Source organism: Procambarus clarkii, chromosome 34 (assembly GCF_040958095.1).
Source record: "Procambarus clarkii isolate CNS0578487 chromosome 34, FALCON_Pclarkii_2.0, whole genome shotgun sequence".
Classification (NCBI taxonomy): domain Eukaryota; kingdom Metazoa; phylum Arthropoda; class Malacostraca; order Decapoda; family Cambaridae; genus Procambarus; species Procambarus clarkii.
The window spans coordinates 32,651,236-32,669,871 of NC_091183.1; the positions used below are offsets into that span (position 1 = coordinate 32,651,236).

Below are 18,636 nucleotides of genomic sequence, written 5' to 3' on the forward strand. Positions count from 1 at the left end.
GCCACTTGGTAATTATGAAATCTGTCTTTGGTACATTGATATGTATGCTGTAACAGTATGTGCCTGTAAATATAATAAACAAATCTGCCACATCAAATTTATGAATTACTTTGAAAACTGACACATTTAAACAAATTATATCACATGGATTTGAAATCTGACACATCATTATTGCAAAATGCGAAGATCCACCTCTCCCACTTTGTGGCTGTGTGTACAAAGTTAAGTGTGATAAAGGTTTGGCTCACAATGTTTACACATTTATACTTTATATTTTCCACCATAGAATATGCCATGTGACAAATCCTTGCAACAATATGCATATTAATTACGCTTTTCACATAATAAAAACTACTCGTTATTATACTGTATAAAAAACACTGTTGCATACAGGCTATAATTATAGATAGGGATTGTATTTTCAAATACTGAACGGACTCTCTAGCTCCATTTCCAAAGAAGCAACACTGGTCGGCTATACCGAACTATAAAAACTAAAATTTTTAAAGATCACTTTCCATTTGCTTCATATTTCATTATGGTACTGTACTTCTACTTTTTTTGCTAGTGCAGATATTACTGTAACATGCATAACTTTTAACAATTCCAAAGAATAATGCTCATGAGAATAATTTTTCTAACCCCATTAAAACTCTCGAGGAATGATGTCCCAAACCTTAAAACTCTCAAGCAAGAGAAAGCGGTGCACGCAAGACACACACAGGAACACACAATTCAAATATGTACTTTGAAGCAGAAGCAGCTGCAGCAACAAATACCAGCTGCCCTTCACCGTTTCAAAGAAACTGACTAAATCATTTAAATACAAACAGACAAAAAAACCTAGCCTAAAATGTTAGCTTAAATCATATACTGTACAGTATTGTAATTTAATTTCATGTAATGAATAGTAGACACGTGACATCTGATATTATTTAAAATTTAAGAATATATGACGTGCGTTTACCTAACACTATTGGAGCGAGCGAGTCTAGGGGAGGGTGAGGAGGACATTTCCCGCTGGTGCATCATGAGGCGGGCTTGTGTGAGACTGGTGGCCCGAGCGTGCTGGATTTGTGCAGCTATACTCGAGGCGCTTGAGCTTATACTCTCCATGCTCTCTGCTTCTGTCAGACTGCCACCCAATGGTCTGTTTTTATTTTAAAGAAGCCAAAGTATGAATCTATTATGAGGGACTGTTCTAATATCTTTTGATGCTTCATGACAGGTATGCATCTTATAATTAATTTTGAGGGTGAAGAGTATGTGCAGCTTTTTAAATAAAAAAAATCAGATACTAGGATGCTATGAAGCATTTTTGAACACAATACTTCTTACAAAAAAGGTGCTGCATTTTGTGCATAACACAACAAGTGCAAAAAAGATAAAGCATAAATCAATATGTAACTTACCTTGTTGGAGCAGATGCTACTGAGCCAGCATAGTTGCTTCTGGACACCCAAGAATATGGGCTGCTGTAAGGGCTACCACTGTATTGCAACTCTGCATAGTTCGAGTAAGGCGAATCGCTCAGTGAACCATCTGTCGGTTTAATGCGAGGGCTTCTCTCCCTGTAGTATGGGGAGGGATACTGTCCATATTCACCTACATGAACTTTACCATATGGGGATTGCATAATTCTCTCTCTAACACTTTGTGATAACTGGGCTGCTACTGGACCATTAAGAGAATAAGATTTGAGCTGGTATTTTCGACCAAGAGATCCTGAAGAATATTCACCATCACTATGCACACCACTTGACATATAATGCAAGTCACTAGTTGTCTGTGTTCCACCTGATACTTTTAGTTTTGTCCTCGGTCTCTCTAGGCTATGACTAGAATTATCGTGGTGGGAACTGCTTCCTGCACTATCCACTTCTTTCATTGTTTTGGTACCTTTGGTGCTGCCTGTGCTGGATACACTACCAGTGCTGGTTGTTCTCTTGCCATTGTAGCCAAAGTTACTTGGTGCAGTTTTTGGATTTTGAAGCTTCTTGGAATCTCCATTCACTTGGGGTGCCATTGCTGCCTTACTTCTGTCCCGACTGCTTCTGTCTCCCTCTCTTCTCTTGTCCCCACTTACTCCTTTCTCAATTTTTTTAGATCCCGATGAAGCTGAACTAGACATGCCTGAGCTGCCATTTAAACCAGGGCTACTGGGGACCCCAGTTTGTGGTGACCCTAAGTTAGATTTTTTGTGATCCATTTTGCGGGAACCTCCACTGGAAGGGTCTACTACTCCTCTCTGGAGTTCTCTTGTTGAACGCTCAAGACTGCCCTTCCCATTTTCAACATATTTTTTCCACTGTGTGTTTGAGATTTGTCTGGAGAAAATTAATGTGTTAATCAATTCCAAACTTCATGAAGCTATTAATGAGCAAAACAAAATGAATTAGTATTGTGGCAATGTTTACAAAGCCACCATGTACCAGTAGCTAAGAGGCAGAAACCAAAAGCTATGTCTTATTTCCCAGTGACACATAAGTAAGCTAACCTGTATTTGTATTACTGTACATGTTAGTTATTTACATTTCTAGTCATAAGATTATTTTACTTTCATTATCAAGCTTATCAACAAATTTATTATATAAATCATGATCATTTACTTATAAAAAAAGTACTCACTTAAAGGCACTGTTGTCTGTCTGTTGAGAGCTCTCCGTCTTCTTGACATGAGCCCGGCTGGACACTACTTTGTACATACCAGATGGGTCTACTCCCATCGCAACTTTACGTGACGACGACCCACTAAGTCCCACTGGCAACTTTAAGCCAACTTCTTTCATGCTACGGCTCTGTAATACAAGAGTCCATGTTAGACCTGCTACTAAATATATGTACAGATATAAAGTAATTATAAATTTTATACACATTATTACATAAATATTTAGCTTCTAAGGTGGCAAGGACAAACTAAATCAAATAAATTTTAATGGTCTAAGAAAATACAGTAGTAAGATAAACAACAATTCTTAAACAAATTTTGTATAATAACCATTGAAAGGTAGACCAGCCATGGTCTTATCTGTCATAAGTCAAAGGGAAAGATTGCTAAACCTGAAGCAGTCAGTTACATCATTAAGAGAAGTTTGGGTACAGCTAAGTGTCCAGCACAAAGGGAGTCTCAAATGTAGTAGGCATCCTGCAGGCCTGATAAGTCTCAAATGCCCAGATGGAGTTACCCTACCAACATGGAGGGATGAAAACAGACCAGTTTATCATCCCTCAATTGAGCTGAGAATGGTGAGGCTGCCTCCTTTAGAGAGATCCAGAAAACTAATAAATACAAGGGCCTAGAACATTGTTACACGGTTGTGCCAGTGGATTCCAAGACCCTGAGCACCTGGGGTAAATGTGTACTTAGATTCATGGAGGAGGTGGAAAGGAACTCATTAGGCAAACCAGAGACCAAAGAGTGGCCAGTTTCCTGTTCCAGTACCTCAATGTCGCAATCCAGAGAGGAAACACCTGTTGTATCTTGGGTGCACACCCCAGCTCTGTAAAGCTGATTGATATCGAAAAGTAATTGTTGTGTGCGTGTTCTGTAAATTGTAACACAATGTAATAAAATCAATCGATCATATGGCATAAAATTATAATAAAGTAGGAGTGGAAGAAGAAGAAACTTAACCAATATTTACAGAGAATCTGCAAGTCTTCTCTGAATACCTTTCATTATATTCTGAGACTATGAGTTCCTACATTACATCATAAAGAAGCTTGTTTTACTGGCTCTAGTTTGAAGTTCAGAAGCCATATTCATGTACAATACTGTATAGTATTATTATCACAGTATTACTAACCAATTCCCCTATAATTGATTCAGCTTACTTTAATTTTCAAACTTGTAAATATTGAAGCATTTTTGGACAAAATATTATATGACCAACATTGCTACAGACTGCAAGGCAGGTGGCATCATTAGACCATTATATACTCATTTCCAAGAAACATGAAATCTGAAGTGGATCTGGAAATGTCAAGGCTGCAGGGGTAAAAAGAAGCTTTTCCTTGGTACAAGTATTTCATTTCACAGGAATGGGCCAAATAAAGATTTTTTTTATAGAAATGACATGATCATTTGAGTTTTTGCCACAGATTCATATATTCAATGATTCTGCATCAAATAGTTTAATATCAAATAACATGAAGAGGAAATAAAGTAAGTTCATATAAGTGGAGGAGAGAGGCATGACAGACACTAGACAATACAGTTTTCCAGAGGTGTGCGCTGCCAGGTCATGTCAGGGGCCAGCCACTGAATTTATCAGGGGACAAACACGGCTCATGACCAATGGAAGTCGACCCAAGGCTCGACCCACTTAGCTTCTAGTCTCTTTCCGAGCTATATTATAGTTTTAGACAATGAAGTAATAATTCTATAACCCTTTCTATTCACTGTGTTGAACATACAAATTTCCAACAAATAAATATACAAATATTTGCAAAATCAACAGGACAAGATCTGTCATGAAGCTTAAATATTGTTTCTCAGCTATCAACAGTAGTCTTAACTTAAGTTAGGAATAATTTGGATAAATCTACACAGTAGTTACCCTAGACACCAACGTAAATCCCTGTGCGCCCACTTTAATCTTGCCTCTTACACCCCCACCGTGTGAGGTTATATAATGAGATAAATATTATAGGAAGACAGATTAAAATGATAATTTTGAGGCTGTTGCAGAAAATGAGTCAAAATAACATGCTTGAAGATATGATGACCAAACCACACACTAGAAGATGTAGAGACGATGACGTTTCGGTCCATCCTGGACCATTATCAAGTCATATGTGAGACTATTGTATATTGAAATACAGTATTGTGAAAATGATGAATAATTTTAAATGCAATATATGACACTACTATATTGCAGTGGAATGAGGCTTCCTCCCTCAGTAATCCTGTGAGAGGAACATTCTTAGAATGCTCATTTCTGTATGTACATGCACATAAAATAAAAGTCTAGTTAAATTTTGAACAGCTGAGGTTTTGAACTTTGCCCTTCCTTGCAATTCCTTCAAAGGCTTCGAAGTCACTGTATCTGAATTATCTCAGAACCACTAACACTCTAGTGATCTCGATGAGGCCAGGAAGCTGGTAGCTTGTCAAAGGTTTGCTTTCATTATTTTCTGGCTGGATTTTAAAATTGAACAGTTTTGGCATTTACAACTTCGGTGGGTAGGCGGTTATTAATTCCTTTATTGTGTCATGGGACAGGCAGCCAGAGTTTATTGATACACGTTAGGCTTATATCGAGGCCTCTCCCACCCCCTCAGGTCGAATTACAGACCCTGCCCAGGATGCAACCCCACAACAAATTGACTAACTCCTGAGTACCTACTAACCTTACTGCATTAGGTGACGGGAAATGCACCCAATATTTCTGTCCCTCCCGGGATACGAACCCGGAATTCTAGATTGAGAGTCGAGAACAAACCCAACTGCACTTCAGAGGAACTTATGAATTTATAACCCTGTGGGTGGAAAAAGCATCTCCTGTTTTTAGTCCAGCATTTCAGCTCGAGCTTGAAACTGTTGTTTCTTGTTTGTTACATCTGACCTTTTGTAAAAATTGTCAGGATCAACAACCTTCAAACTGGTGTTTTAAAGATTTTGAAGAGATCCGCCCTGTCATGCCTGGTTCGCAGTGTAAAGGTGTTTGCAGTGTCATCTAAAGCTTATATTGTTAGAAAACATTCAAGCTGTCAGCTATATAACTACTAACCAATATTCAGTTGGCCGAACTGACAAGATAAACACAAACCAAGAAAAATAGATCCACCCGCTAGGCTACTGGGTATCGTGGTGCGTTACTGATGATTGATTGATTGAAGATCAAGCCATCACAGGTGGTAGCATGGGCATGAATAACTCATAAGTATTGATGACTGATGAAAATTAAGCCACCTCAAGAAGTGGCACAGGCACGAGTAACCCGCAGGCGGTAGATGATAGGAGTGAACATGATCCCTGGTTGTGTAACATCTTGAAGGGTCTGTGGGCCCCTGCATACCTTGTAGGCAGGGTGGTCGGAGGACAGTGAAGACGAGAGAGCATCCTCGGCAGACATCTCGTTCAAGGTGTCGCTCACCCCGGAACTCAGGCTGCTGCTGTCGTCGAAACTGCAAAACCAAAGCACAAATAAGTCAATCGTAAGGTATTTTATTAACACAATAAATTTGTTGGGCGACACGCCTAGATGCTTTAATTAGTACACTAACAATATTTTTGTTTGTGGGAGGGGAGGAGGGGGCTGAATGCATATTACTTTGTTGGGAAGATTAAGTGTAAAGTAAAATTTTGGTGAGCTACAAAAATTTAGTTTTTTGTTTTGAAATAAGACAAAGGTAGCTTGTTGTATTAGAGGAGAGAAGCTCTCCTGTCTTGGAAACGAGGACTAACTATTGATGGGTGAAACTCAATAACACATTACTCTTCTGTTGTTTTTTGAAGGGGGGGGGGGGGGAAGAAACACAATGTTACTTTGTTGGAGAAACACTGACATGTTTCTTCACAAGGAAACACAATGAAAAATACTTTGATGCCCCAGGGGGGAATCAATGAAAATATTAATTGATGTAGGATTAAGTAAATTACCTGGGAAATACATAAAGTTGCATTGTGAGTAAAATAAAACTACAAATTTCAATTAGAGAAACATAATCAAATAATTTATCAAGGGATTCTAAACTTTGTACATATTTTTGAAAGAAACATTGTCTTCAGGGGTACCACATAATTATCTACTTTTAGTAATCAACAAGGGAAAACAAACTCCTGAATGTACCTTTTTTAATTACCAACGTAAATATTGACGATATTGATACTGAAAGAACAGTGGCTGTATAAAAGACTACCTCCCCACCTACTATGCCAAACACAACTATGCAAAATGCAAACTATTTAATTATTACAACTAAACGTTGAAATTCAAAACAGCAAACAAGTGGGGGGGGTTTGCTAAAACGGTTTGGCCAGCCTGCATGTAACGTGTGACCCTTTTTTATATAAAGATGGGTCGGCGATTGTTGGGGGTGGCTTTTGTATGAGGATGGGTTGGCCAATGTTGGAGGGGTCGCTTATGTATGAGAGTGGGTTGGCCATTGTTTGGGTGGCTTTTGTATAATGGTGGATTGGTCCGTGTGTGTGTGTTCAAGTTATTGAATATGACAGGAAGGGTTAACTCAATGAGTTGTGCACGAATCTTCTTGATTGAGTTCTGTTCTGAGTACTCGAACCCATACTGCCAGGAGCAACGCAACTGGTATGGTCAAGCGGATTAAGGCGTCCTGTACATACCAGTTGCATTGCTCCTGGCAGTATGGGTTCGAGTCACTTCTGGGGTGTGAGTTTTCAATTGCATATAGTCCTGGGGACCATTCAGGCTTGTTCACATATTATTTATATATATATATATATATATATATATATATATATATATATATATATATATATATATATATATATATATATATATATATATATATATATATATATATATATATATATATATAATGTGTGTGTGTGAATAAGCTTGAATGGTCCCCAAGCATATATGCGAATGAAAACTCCACACCCCATAAGTGACTCGAACCCGGACCGCCAGGAGCACATTGCAACTAGTGTCAAGGTTTAAGGCACCATAACACCAGTTGCAATGTTCTCCTGGCGGTCTGGGTTCGAGTCACTTCTGGGGTGTGGAGTTTTCATTCATATATATATATATTACATATTATACTGATATTCGTGCATGCACACGCGTGAATGCATTAGGAGATGGAGGATGTTAACTTGTGTGAAGTGCACAAAACGCTTTCATAGCAGAAAAGCGACGTTAGGAAAAATGCGACAATGGATAACCACGGAGGAAATTGAAAATGGAAATTGCTTTAGGAGCTTCTGAATATGTGCTAAATATAAATGAAAGCTCAAAACAATTTCCATTCTCAATTTCGCTCATGGTTATCCGTAATATATTTATTAATTTATTTATCAAAGACCAGAGTGCAGGGACCTTGGCGTTAACCAGTTGGGTATATCAATTGAGAGTGGCAATTTAGGTGAGCAGTGGTGACCGAGCCTGAACTAAAAGCATGCTGCCATAGTCATTGTGATTTCCCCTAGCTGACGCATCTCTGTCCGCCTTTATTTTACGTGAACGTTTAAGACAAAGGAAATGTATATGTTTATTTCTCAGAATGTTTGGCAATATATTTATTGTTTGTGATGTGTGTCTATATATGTATGAACACGTTGTACTGAACGGGGTGAGAATAGCTTGAGCTACCTCATCCCTTTGTGTGTATTTTACCTCAATAAACTTATTTCAATTCAATTTAAGACAAACGACAATGTTTTATTAAAACCAAACAAAAAAATATATAACTCGCATACGCCACGAATTAAATATTGCACACGCGCCGTCATTGCAAAAAGACAAACTGAATAATTAACAAAATATATTTATTTTGTAAGTAATATTATTGCGCGGGCCCTCAGACTTTGCCCAGCCCGCGAGGCTTGGATTACTAATGTCAGTATCACTTAGTAACTTAGTTGATGGATGAGTGTTTATTATTTGATTTCAATAATATTATATCCAATGTGTTTTACAGTCTCTGCGCCGTTAACCTCGGCAGTGTATGTGGCCATGTTATCTTAGAATTAATATTGAATGTAAATGGGTGACCATAAGACGAGTACCAGGCAGCAGTTTGTAATAAGGCTTGCGCTAATTTCAGGGTCACGAATATTCCATATACAGTGGTCAAACAGCACGCAATCCTGAAGTAAGTATGATGTTTGAATGAATATATTCCCCCATTAGTCATGGCTAGGGGTCCAGTAGCCAGTGGGGAGTCTTTGTGTCTTTCCCCCCCTCATGACTGGCGTCAGCTAGGCTACATCATGCTAGTTATCTATTCATGACTCAGCTGCATATTACCAACCAATCCTCGGGAGCCTGGCTCAATATCCACCTACCTCCTCCCCATAGCCCCACCAACACATCATGCCTCCCTTCACACTGCTACGAGCTCATTGTTAACTGTTTCTAGTTCATACCAGTAGCCGCAGCTGACCAATACTGGGCACAGCCTACACACACTCCCAGTAATGGATTTGACTTTTAGAATGATATCAACATTGATGGGGTAAAATCGCACGCAACTGCACTACATTCCTAAATTAAATAATACAAGCTACTGTAAACAGAACATTTCTTTATTCAAATCCTTATCAATGGAGCAGAAAAGACGAGGCTTTCATTACACAACAGTGCACTACAGAACAAACTTGTATAGAATTGTATATCCTTACTTAAACATGAATTTGAACCTGTATACCATAAACACGCCATTCCAAAGTGTTTTAAGAGTTAGGCGAGATCAAGAATGCGCTATTAAGGACCCCGATTTACAGCGGTCGTCAGGTCTTGCCAAGGGTTACAGCGAGTGCACACGACAGAGACAAATAGACTAGGTTATTTTCTTTTACGTGCCGTAAATGGAAACGGACTTGTTCATATGTTCTGTGGGAGACGGCATGATTCAAGACTTGAGCATAACATAAAGCCTAAAAAGGCTTCCTAATAAATACGTGTCGCCCAAAGACAGCACCAAGCATGGCTGGCGTTATAGGCAGAGTGAAACACAATGAAACTAGGCGACAAGATACCGTAGTGTGTTCATTCCTAACAAAAGGGAGGGAACGGGAATTATCAGGAGAAAGTGCCAAGTCATTACAACTATGGAACACTATAGTTGTAATGGCTGGATTTGGTATAGGACGGGCAAGGGTGTAGGAATGGGGGCCCAACCACTTGGACGATCGGGGATTGAACGCCGACCTGCATGAAGCGAGACCGTCACTCTACTCTTCAGCCCAAATGGTTGGGCATGGAAATGTCACACGTTATTTGATTCACTCTTGTGTTCTTGATGTCTCCACATACCAAGAAAGTTTGCCAGTGGAGGCTAATGATGACAAGGCCCTGTATGACTAACCATCCTGTGAGATGGTTAGTCATTTTTTGTTAGTATGTATCAAGAGCCAGCTACATATTATGTAATCTGTCGTGTAGTCTAGGGTAGCTGCATAAAAGCAGATGTTAAATAAATAAAATCGTTACATGTATAATTTATTTTTCATCACATAGCTAGGTCTTTACTAGCCTTTCATATAGTCCAGTATAGCATTACAAATATAGATTCACCTGTTTAAAAAAAATGGAATAGCAAGATTTTTCGATGATGGGTGTAAAGGTATTACATAGCAGTTTAAGATTCATAACAATAGGATATGTCATTATAAATTTATTACAACAATCTATATTCACATCGCCACAGCTTTCTTATACATTTTCAACATTAACTTTCTAGTAAATTATTCTTGTAAATTGTAAAATATGCTCTTGTTCTATATTTTAAGCTTCGTTAAACAACCACCAAGAAACAGTAAGCTAGATTAACTCAACTCTTACCCGGTAGCAACTGTAAATATTAAGATTATTATTAACATTTTACAAGACATTCTATTTAAATAGCAAATACTATCGAGTACTGCACAAGGCGGTAAAAATAATATCCAGTGGCAATTCTGTGTTCAATTCTTGAGACCGACTTGAGGTGCGTCTTGTTGTATTCAAAATCTTTACATTCTCATTAAAATTGGCCACGTTTTTAATAAAAATACATTCATAGGCAAATTATTTAAATTTACTTTATTCTATTTGTCAACATATTTTGTCAACATATTACATATATTAGCATATTCAGGTCTCACGGTAACACTTGAGAGGTTATATATATATATATATATATATATATATATATATATATATATATATATATATATAATATATATATAATATAAAACGTTTTAGTGATTTGGTCAGTTTTTAATGAGGGTCAGAATCATGCAAGAAAATTAATTTTATTTTTTTTATTCTCAATTAACGTTTTTCAGAATTTAATAAAGGGAAAAATACACACGACTAATATGATCGCAAATTCCCCCCCCCCCCCCCCCCAAGTCATTTCCTGTGTGTGTATCAGAGGTACGTGTAATGCTATCACCACTAGCGATAACACACCTGAGTAAATATAACACATAAAACATCTCAAGAAAAATGCAGCATATATCCCCGAGTTTCTAAATATATCTCGCGTATTTGAGAGAGGTTAGGTAAGCCATCTAGCACGGAGACTGAAAATAGCAAAGGCAGAAATATTCTGTGCCTGGTTAAGCGTTGTGAGGCGAAGCTGTGAATATTAAACTGGCAGCAAACAAGTCTATTTACTTCCCTTGACCGGGATTACGATTAGGTTTCCCTTTGTGTTCCCCCTAACCATTCCTGGCCCGCAGAGCAGGCATATACCCACCTTAAAGACGTCTCCCAATCTTTCATATTCTTGCCCTCTTCATCCTATTCCTTTCATCATCGTGCTGTTGTCTGCCTTCTTCCTCGCATCTATAATGGGTGTTCCTTCGAAATTTTCACAAGTTGCAACCGATATATTCTCACCTTTCTGTGTCGCACAAAATACCTGGTTCGGAGATGGTTCTATTCACCTGCAAACTATTGCAGCTAAGTCACCCTACACACCCATTTCGGCAGATTTATCTTACAACCCCATCAAAACGTCACCCCCCACAAGTAGTACCTACCCATTCCCCTCCTCCGCATCTGATCTACCTCTACAACCCGTGCAGCAGCAGTAGTAGTAGTAGTTCTGCTACTGGTGCTGCTGCTACTGCTGTTGTGTGTGTGTGTGTGTGTGTGTGTGTGTGTGTGTGTGTGTGTGTGTGTTTACTAGTTGTGTTTTTGCTAGTTGTGTTTTTGCGGGGGTTGAGCTTTTGCTCTTTCGGCCCGCCTCTCAACTGTCAATCAACTGTTTACTAACTATTTTTTTTTTCCACACCACACACACACACACCCACCCCCCAGGAAGCAGCCCGTGACAGCTGACTAACTCCCAGGTACCTATTTACTGCTAGGTAACGGGGGCATTCAGGGTGAAAGAAACTTTGCCCATTTGTTTCTGCCTCGTGCGGGAATCGAACCCGCGCCACAGAATTACGAATCCTGCGCGCTATCCACCAGGCTACGAGGCCCCTACTGTGTGTGTGTGTGTGTGTGTGTGTGTGTGTGTGTGTGTGTGTGTGTGTGTGTGTGTGTGTGTGTGTGTGTGTGTGTGTGTGTGTCCTGGCCGGCAGGACCAGAGTGGAGAACGCGTCTAGACCCCCTGGAGCCCACCTGATTGGCGCCTAATACTCCACCAATTCCCATGGCGCCCTATCAGCGTTTCGATACCTTTTTTTAATCATTTATTTTAATGGCGTATCATAGTTACAAGTAGATACGTCTATTTTAGCAAATAAAAAGTATATGCAAAAGAAGAGCTAGTTGAAACCTACTTTATTTTTAACGGCCTTGCCCAACGAAATTAACATGATGTTCTTATTAATTATTGAAAAAGAAATGGCTCTTGTGGGATGAAATAACGAGGCTATGGATGAAAAATTAATAAATTTGCGAGTGAAGTTGCAAGAAGCTTTGTTTTGGGACGTTGTTGCAAGACTGTGTTGAAACCCCTCGCCAGCACCAGGTGCGCAACCCCTCAGTACTGACTCCCTTCGCCAGCACCTCGAACTATAGTTGACCTGAACCTAACAACCTAGTTCACTATAAACATGAATATATATATATATATATATATATATATATATATATATATATATATATATATATATATATATATAAACACAAATTTCACAACATACGAATCTTCGTATACAATTAAACGAATACCAAGATAAACATTGATGTTATTGTGCAGAATATAGAAATTTTATACTCATTAAAAATAACATGCCAGAAATGATTGACAACCTGCGTCAAGATATTGAATTTACTTTTCAACTTTAAGAAACAATATAAAAATAGAACTACTCCCACCACACTTGACATTCCTCTTGTGTTCTGACTTGTGAATTAAATTAATGCAAACACGGATTAAATATCTAAGATATAACAATTATTCTACGGCCCAAGACATCATCAATAACTAGACTAAACTAGGCTACGGATCATGGAGCAGGCCATACTAGGCTGTCACCTACAGACTAGTAGCGACTACAAGATTAGAAATGGCGGGGTGGGGCTTACTCAGCGTCGTAGGAATATGAGTAGCGATGGCGGAAGCTGGACTCGTCGTAGGAGGACATGGTCGCTTGTATTTGTGTGTTTCTTGGTGGACGTGGAGGGTGGAGATGTTCAACTGCGCCACTATCTACACCATCTATAGCACTTGGTGGAGGCGCAAACCTGCATTACCTACATCACTTGGTGGACGCAAATGGTGGAGACGCAACATTGTGCCACAACCTACATGGTGGACGAGAACGGTGGAGTTGCAACGCTACAATGCTTGGAGATCAATGGACAACAATGGAGACGACACTTATCAACACAACTGCTGTTTTGATAGGTCTCTGGAACTTTTAACTGGGACGGCTCTGAATTTTCTTCAGTTACCCCTATCATTATTCAAAATGTCTCTTCGATTTCTTTTTCGTCTCTAAAATTGCATTATTTTGTTACCATTTTTGTCTGTAATGTTCACAATTAACTAGCACACTCAATGAAGAATCAGATACAACAAATTCCAAATTTGTGATTTTTCCTTAAATGTGTATATTACTGACTCAACGATATGTGCACACTGCCAATAAAGTCTTTACACACTTCCAAGTCTTGAGACCAGGAGTTGCCTCGACAGAGCGGAGGAGGAAACGCCGGATCTCAATGTCTGGCGGGTGGACTGGTCACATCTTTACAGCCTCACTTCATCCTTTTGTGTGTGTGGGGGGGGAGGGGAGGAGGACGGAGATTGTCCCCGGAACCCCCTCCGACACAGGACTGTGGCGGAGGAGGCCGTCTATCACTGCCAAGGCCGGCTAGATCGCGCGCCTTATTGATTATGTAATAAATGTAGTTCCCATAGCCTCGCACATCAACAGCTGTAATAATGATCAGCCTATCTTCTTGGGGCTCGCGAAGGATCACACGGTTTCCCACACTATGGATAAAGCCACCATTTAAATATACCTTATCCGCAAGTAGAAATATAATTTTCAATATAGTTTCCCAATTGCCCTTGTCCAAAACGTGATTTTTCTTGAAAAATAAAATCCAAGCATCCAGTGAATCACAATGATTTAAAACTTGATTTTCTGTTCATGGACTATAGAGCACTGAATATACAAAACGCTTTTTAACTAGTGTTTCAATTGGCGACATTCACAAGGCGTGTGTATATCACAGGGAATCACAGCAAGAAGTGGAAAGCCTCATGCGGCCCACCGTTCTACGGGAGCCACAATTCTCGTGTGACTACAGGAACGGTCCTCTGCATAGGCCCACGGAACACGTAACATGTACACGTTACTCGGAAAATCAATAATAACTCCTGCAAAAACATGGCATTAATTACACCGGAATACAACCAACAACACTCAATGTATATTACAAAACGTAGTACACCCCCGTGCTTCAAAATTTGACAGGTGTTGGAAAAAAAAACTCACAGCTACCGTTGTTTACAGCAACTTCCACAACACACCCTACAAACGTCCGAAGAAAAACAACTCGTGTTACATTTAAGTTTTCTGAAAACAAATTAGAAACTCAGCGGCACGCAACCTGTCCTTAGGCTCGGCTCGTCATGGCGGAGGCCCAATCCAAAGACACATTCATCAATTTTAACGTACTACGTATTTAGTATTGTTGTTTTCTTAAATACAATTTAATGCTTTATACTAGAAGGTGTTAATTAGTTACGCCCAATTTTGGTGGTTAAGTTCTATTGACCATTATTGATATTTGCCGTACGTCGGCGAAGCATTTAGAAGTGCAATTCGAGCAGAGGTCGTGAACGAAGCACTGCTCGAGGAAAATACGAGTTATGTGGTTAAGAGTCTTGTGTAAAGTGCTTTTCATTCATAAACAGGGGATTTGGTGGTTGGATTAACGAGCTCATTAACCCAGCCTTTGTTAGTGAGGACGGGTTGCTGCATGCGCGCACAGTTGGTTCATTGCCAAAAGGAATCTGGTTCGATTATTGCGCGGGACGGAGACGTTTGGAGCCGTTTCATGAGCCCCTACGTTTCGGTTCATATAGCAGTAAATATATACCGGGGGAGTTACGGAACTGTCTTGGGTTGCATCCTGGGCAAGTTCAGTCGTAGGGAGACGCACTAAGTCGACCAAGATAAAACTGTTCTGACTTTCCAGACGATTCAAAGTTCAGTCGCCTAAACATTTGACCAGGGGGCCAGATTCACGAAGTAGTTACTCAAGTACTTGCGAATGTTTACATCTTTCCTCAATCTTTGGCGGCTTTGTTTACAATTATTAAACAGTAATGAGCTCCGAAGCTCCAGGAGGGTGTTTATAACAACAACAATTGATTGGGAAGTTTTCATGCTTGTAAACCGTTTAATAAATGTAACCAAAGCCGTCAAAGATTGAGGAAAGATGTACACGTTCGTAAGTACTTGCGTAACTGCTTCGTGAATCTGAGCCTCCGCCTCGCTAAGTGAATTTCTATTGTATCAGAATGTTACGTGAATTCAACCAATGATCGTAAGCTGAACCTCCTTGACCAAACCGAAATTCCTCGTTGGTGATGCCATCGAAGCACTTTGAAGGTGAACTTGGCATGACTTAACGACTCTTGCTCGCTCCCAACACTACCCCCATTCCCTACCATGCACTCCCTACCACCTCCTCCTTCGTCCCTGGTGCCTTAGGGTGCGTGTAAAGCGTGTAGCGTGTCCGCCTAGTCCGCAAGCAGCCAGTGTGCTTGCATGTTCGAGAACCACAACACAGTATTAGCAAAGCCAGAATGCAAATCGTGCGTGCAACACAATTTTGCAAGCAATAACAAATTCTGTATACAACTATCGATTTCGCATACAGTGTGTCTGTGTGTTCAGATTTTTATCATCCCACCCGACAGTCTATACACCACACCACCACACTATGATGTGAAAACGAATTATTCCTATCACAGTAACAAGGTTATCGCGAATATCTGAACTCGGTTACGGGCTCACCATAGCCCGTGCTACATGGACATTTCGTTCTGAGTAGCTAAATTTAAAACAACAACAACGAATTATGAAACACAGTATTCTGCAGAGCATCACAAAACGCCACCACCATAACCTTAACGAACAAGCCTTAACCTTAAAACCCAACTCTCCAACCCAAAACAGCAAGCCAGCTCCCCAAAGCCCAACCCTCCAACCCCCAAAAAACAAGCTACCCTCATGAATTGCAAACCACCTCGAACACAGGACCACAAACACGGAAGTTATAGTTCTACCAACCAGGCTACTGAGCTACCCACAATAAGGAAGGGGTCCCAGAGAGAGCCAGCTGGTATCCAACTGGGTCTTCAAGCCTTTCCTGGGGTGCCACTTGAGTGTGGAGGTGTTAGTTGGCACCCCTAGGCAAGGCATACAATTGTTGATGTAATAATCTCCGTTGAGGTCTGATTAAAGTCCTTTTGTGCCCTCTAATCCTTTTTGCGCTACTGCTCACAGGATGAGTATAGGGTGCAAAATAAACTAGCCGCCTCCAGCGGCAACAATAAACAAATCCCAACTGTATGCCAATTCTCTTTGGAACTCTTCCTTATTGTGAGTAGCTTAGCAGCCTGGTTGGTAGAACTACAGTCTACCAATTTTGTGGTCCTGTGTTCGAGGCTCCGATTGTCCAAGTGAATGTAACCAGCTCTCTTAAAAACCCATCCCTCCACCCGAAAAAAGCCAGCTCTCTAAAACCCTATTCTGACGTAATAATAAAGGAGCCCCTTGACCTTTCCCAGTTAATCAATATGCTGTAAATTGTGAAGAGAGCTTGGTCCTTGTCCAGGCACTCACGGTGACCCCCCCACCCCCAGGATCCTCCCTGGCAGAGTCCCATCCATGAACTGCTGAATTCAGAGCTGTTGCCTTCTTTTCCCCTTTTCCAGTCTCGCCCAGACCTCGTTACTGAAGTTCTGGGCTGGCTGCCAGGAGGTGGGAGTTGTGGTGGTGTGGTGGTGCTGGGTGGTGGTGTGGTGGTGCTGGGTGGTGGTGTGGTGGTGGTAGATGTGTAGACAGACAGAACAAAAAGTGGGGTGGTGGTGCTGGGTGGTGGTGTGGTGGTGCTGGGTGGTGGTGGTAGATGTGTAGACAGACAGAACAAAAAGTGGGGTGGTGGTGGTGGTGGTTCAGAATTGGATAGTAAAGACAGGCAGGTGTTGGATGTGGAAGAAATAGAATGACAACTTCCACTTTATGCTTCGTCTGTTGTACCTGTTGTAGGTGGAGGTGGCTTCCACAACTTCTCTCGGTGTTATTCCACTTACTGACCACCCATACTGGGTACGAATATTTTCGTACATCTCTACGGCTCATTTGCGTTTCCAGCTGCCAGTAATATCCTCTAGTTTTATTTTCTATCAATTTACAAAGTCTGACCTTGTACCTTGTCTATCCACCTCGCTGTATCTACCTTGTCTTTTCCACTAAGTATTGTAAATTTTTTCCCATATCTCTTCTCTCCTCAGAGTGTTCCCACGACCAGTTCTATTGAGTACTGGCAATTGTTGCAAACTTCTGTATTTTTGTTTAAAGCAGCATTTTAATACGATTCCATGCTGGGTATTCTGGGTTGGGTCTTACCTAGCCTGTGTAGTCTTAAGAGTCCTTGTTAAGCTATTTAATGCAGTGTTTATGTTTGCCAGCCTCACTATGCTGTTAATGATATCCTGTTTGTGGTGTTAAGAAGATGGAATGTATTGTGGAGGTGATGGAAGGAGTAGGCTGTAGAGGAGTACAAGTTGTAGATGATGATTTAGGTTGTGAAAAACGGAGCGATTTTTGAGAAGGAGACGGTTAATGGAATTGTGTTTGACTAACAGCTGGGCATGATATAACCTACTCCATTATCTTTCCTCCTAATTACTTACTCCAGTACACTGCAATGAATGCATGTCATTGACGCTAGCCTATAATTTAGTGTCACGTGTATGTCCCCCGTTTGTAATACGTTTAACTTTTCTAGATTTCAGAGAGAGATCTCCTGTCTTGAATGTTTTATTGAAAATCTTAGCAGGAGACTTAAGCAGTTATGGTGATATCAAGCCTGTTCCATTACCTTTGTGTATCTAGTTCCTTAAAAAATTTTTTTTAACTCGTTGCATTTGACGCCAATTTTTTTCCTACCACCTGGAACCTCTCGTCGAGTTCTGTACACAACTCTTACTTGAAGTAGGAATACACCTTTGTCTGATCACATGGTGTCTTAACCATTTTCTTCAGAATATGGTAATACAACCGGTCCTTTGTTTGGTTCCTAGTTTTTTGCCACTGCTCTTCCGACTCCCGTGTATTCCCTTCTGTCTTTAGTGCCTCGTTTATCACTTCCCACCCCTCTTCCCTACACTGAATACAAGGGTTAACTTTGCTCTTCTCATCCACTGATGAGAAGGTGTTGGATTTCCCTCAAATTTCCTTATGGTAAATGCCTTTTAGGCAAGTTCTCACTCTCCGGTAGTTCTCAAGTCTGTAATGCT

The 18,636-nt window shown here is 40.3% G+C and overlaps 1 protein-coding gene across 14 annotated transcripts in view; it reads right to left on the minus strand.

Annotated features, from left to right (window-relative positions):
• The window catches only part of LOC123762011 (protein sickie), an 860,773-nt gene that overhangs the window by 31,258 nt on the left and 810,879 nt on the right, over positions 1–18,636 (minus strand). For 13 of the 14 annotated variants that reach the window (XM_069335765.1, XM_069335764.1, XM_069335759.1 and 10 more), the window contains 4 exons: positions 6,021–6,129; positions 2,629–2,798; positions 1,413–2,327; positions 968–1,150 (listed from right to left, as the gene is read on the minus strand). In XM_069335765.1, the coding sequence (XP_069191866.1) occupies positions 968–1,150; positions 1,413–2,327; positions 2,629–2,798; positions 6,021–6,129 (1,377 nt within the window). The remainder of the gene's footprint in view (positions 1–967; positions 1,151–1,412; positions 2,328–2,628; positions 2,799–6,020; positions 6,130–18,636) is intronic. The other variant, XM_069335761.1, reaches the window with a different exon arrangement.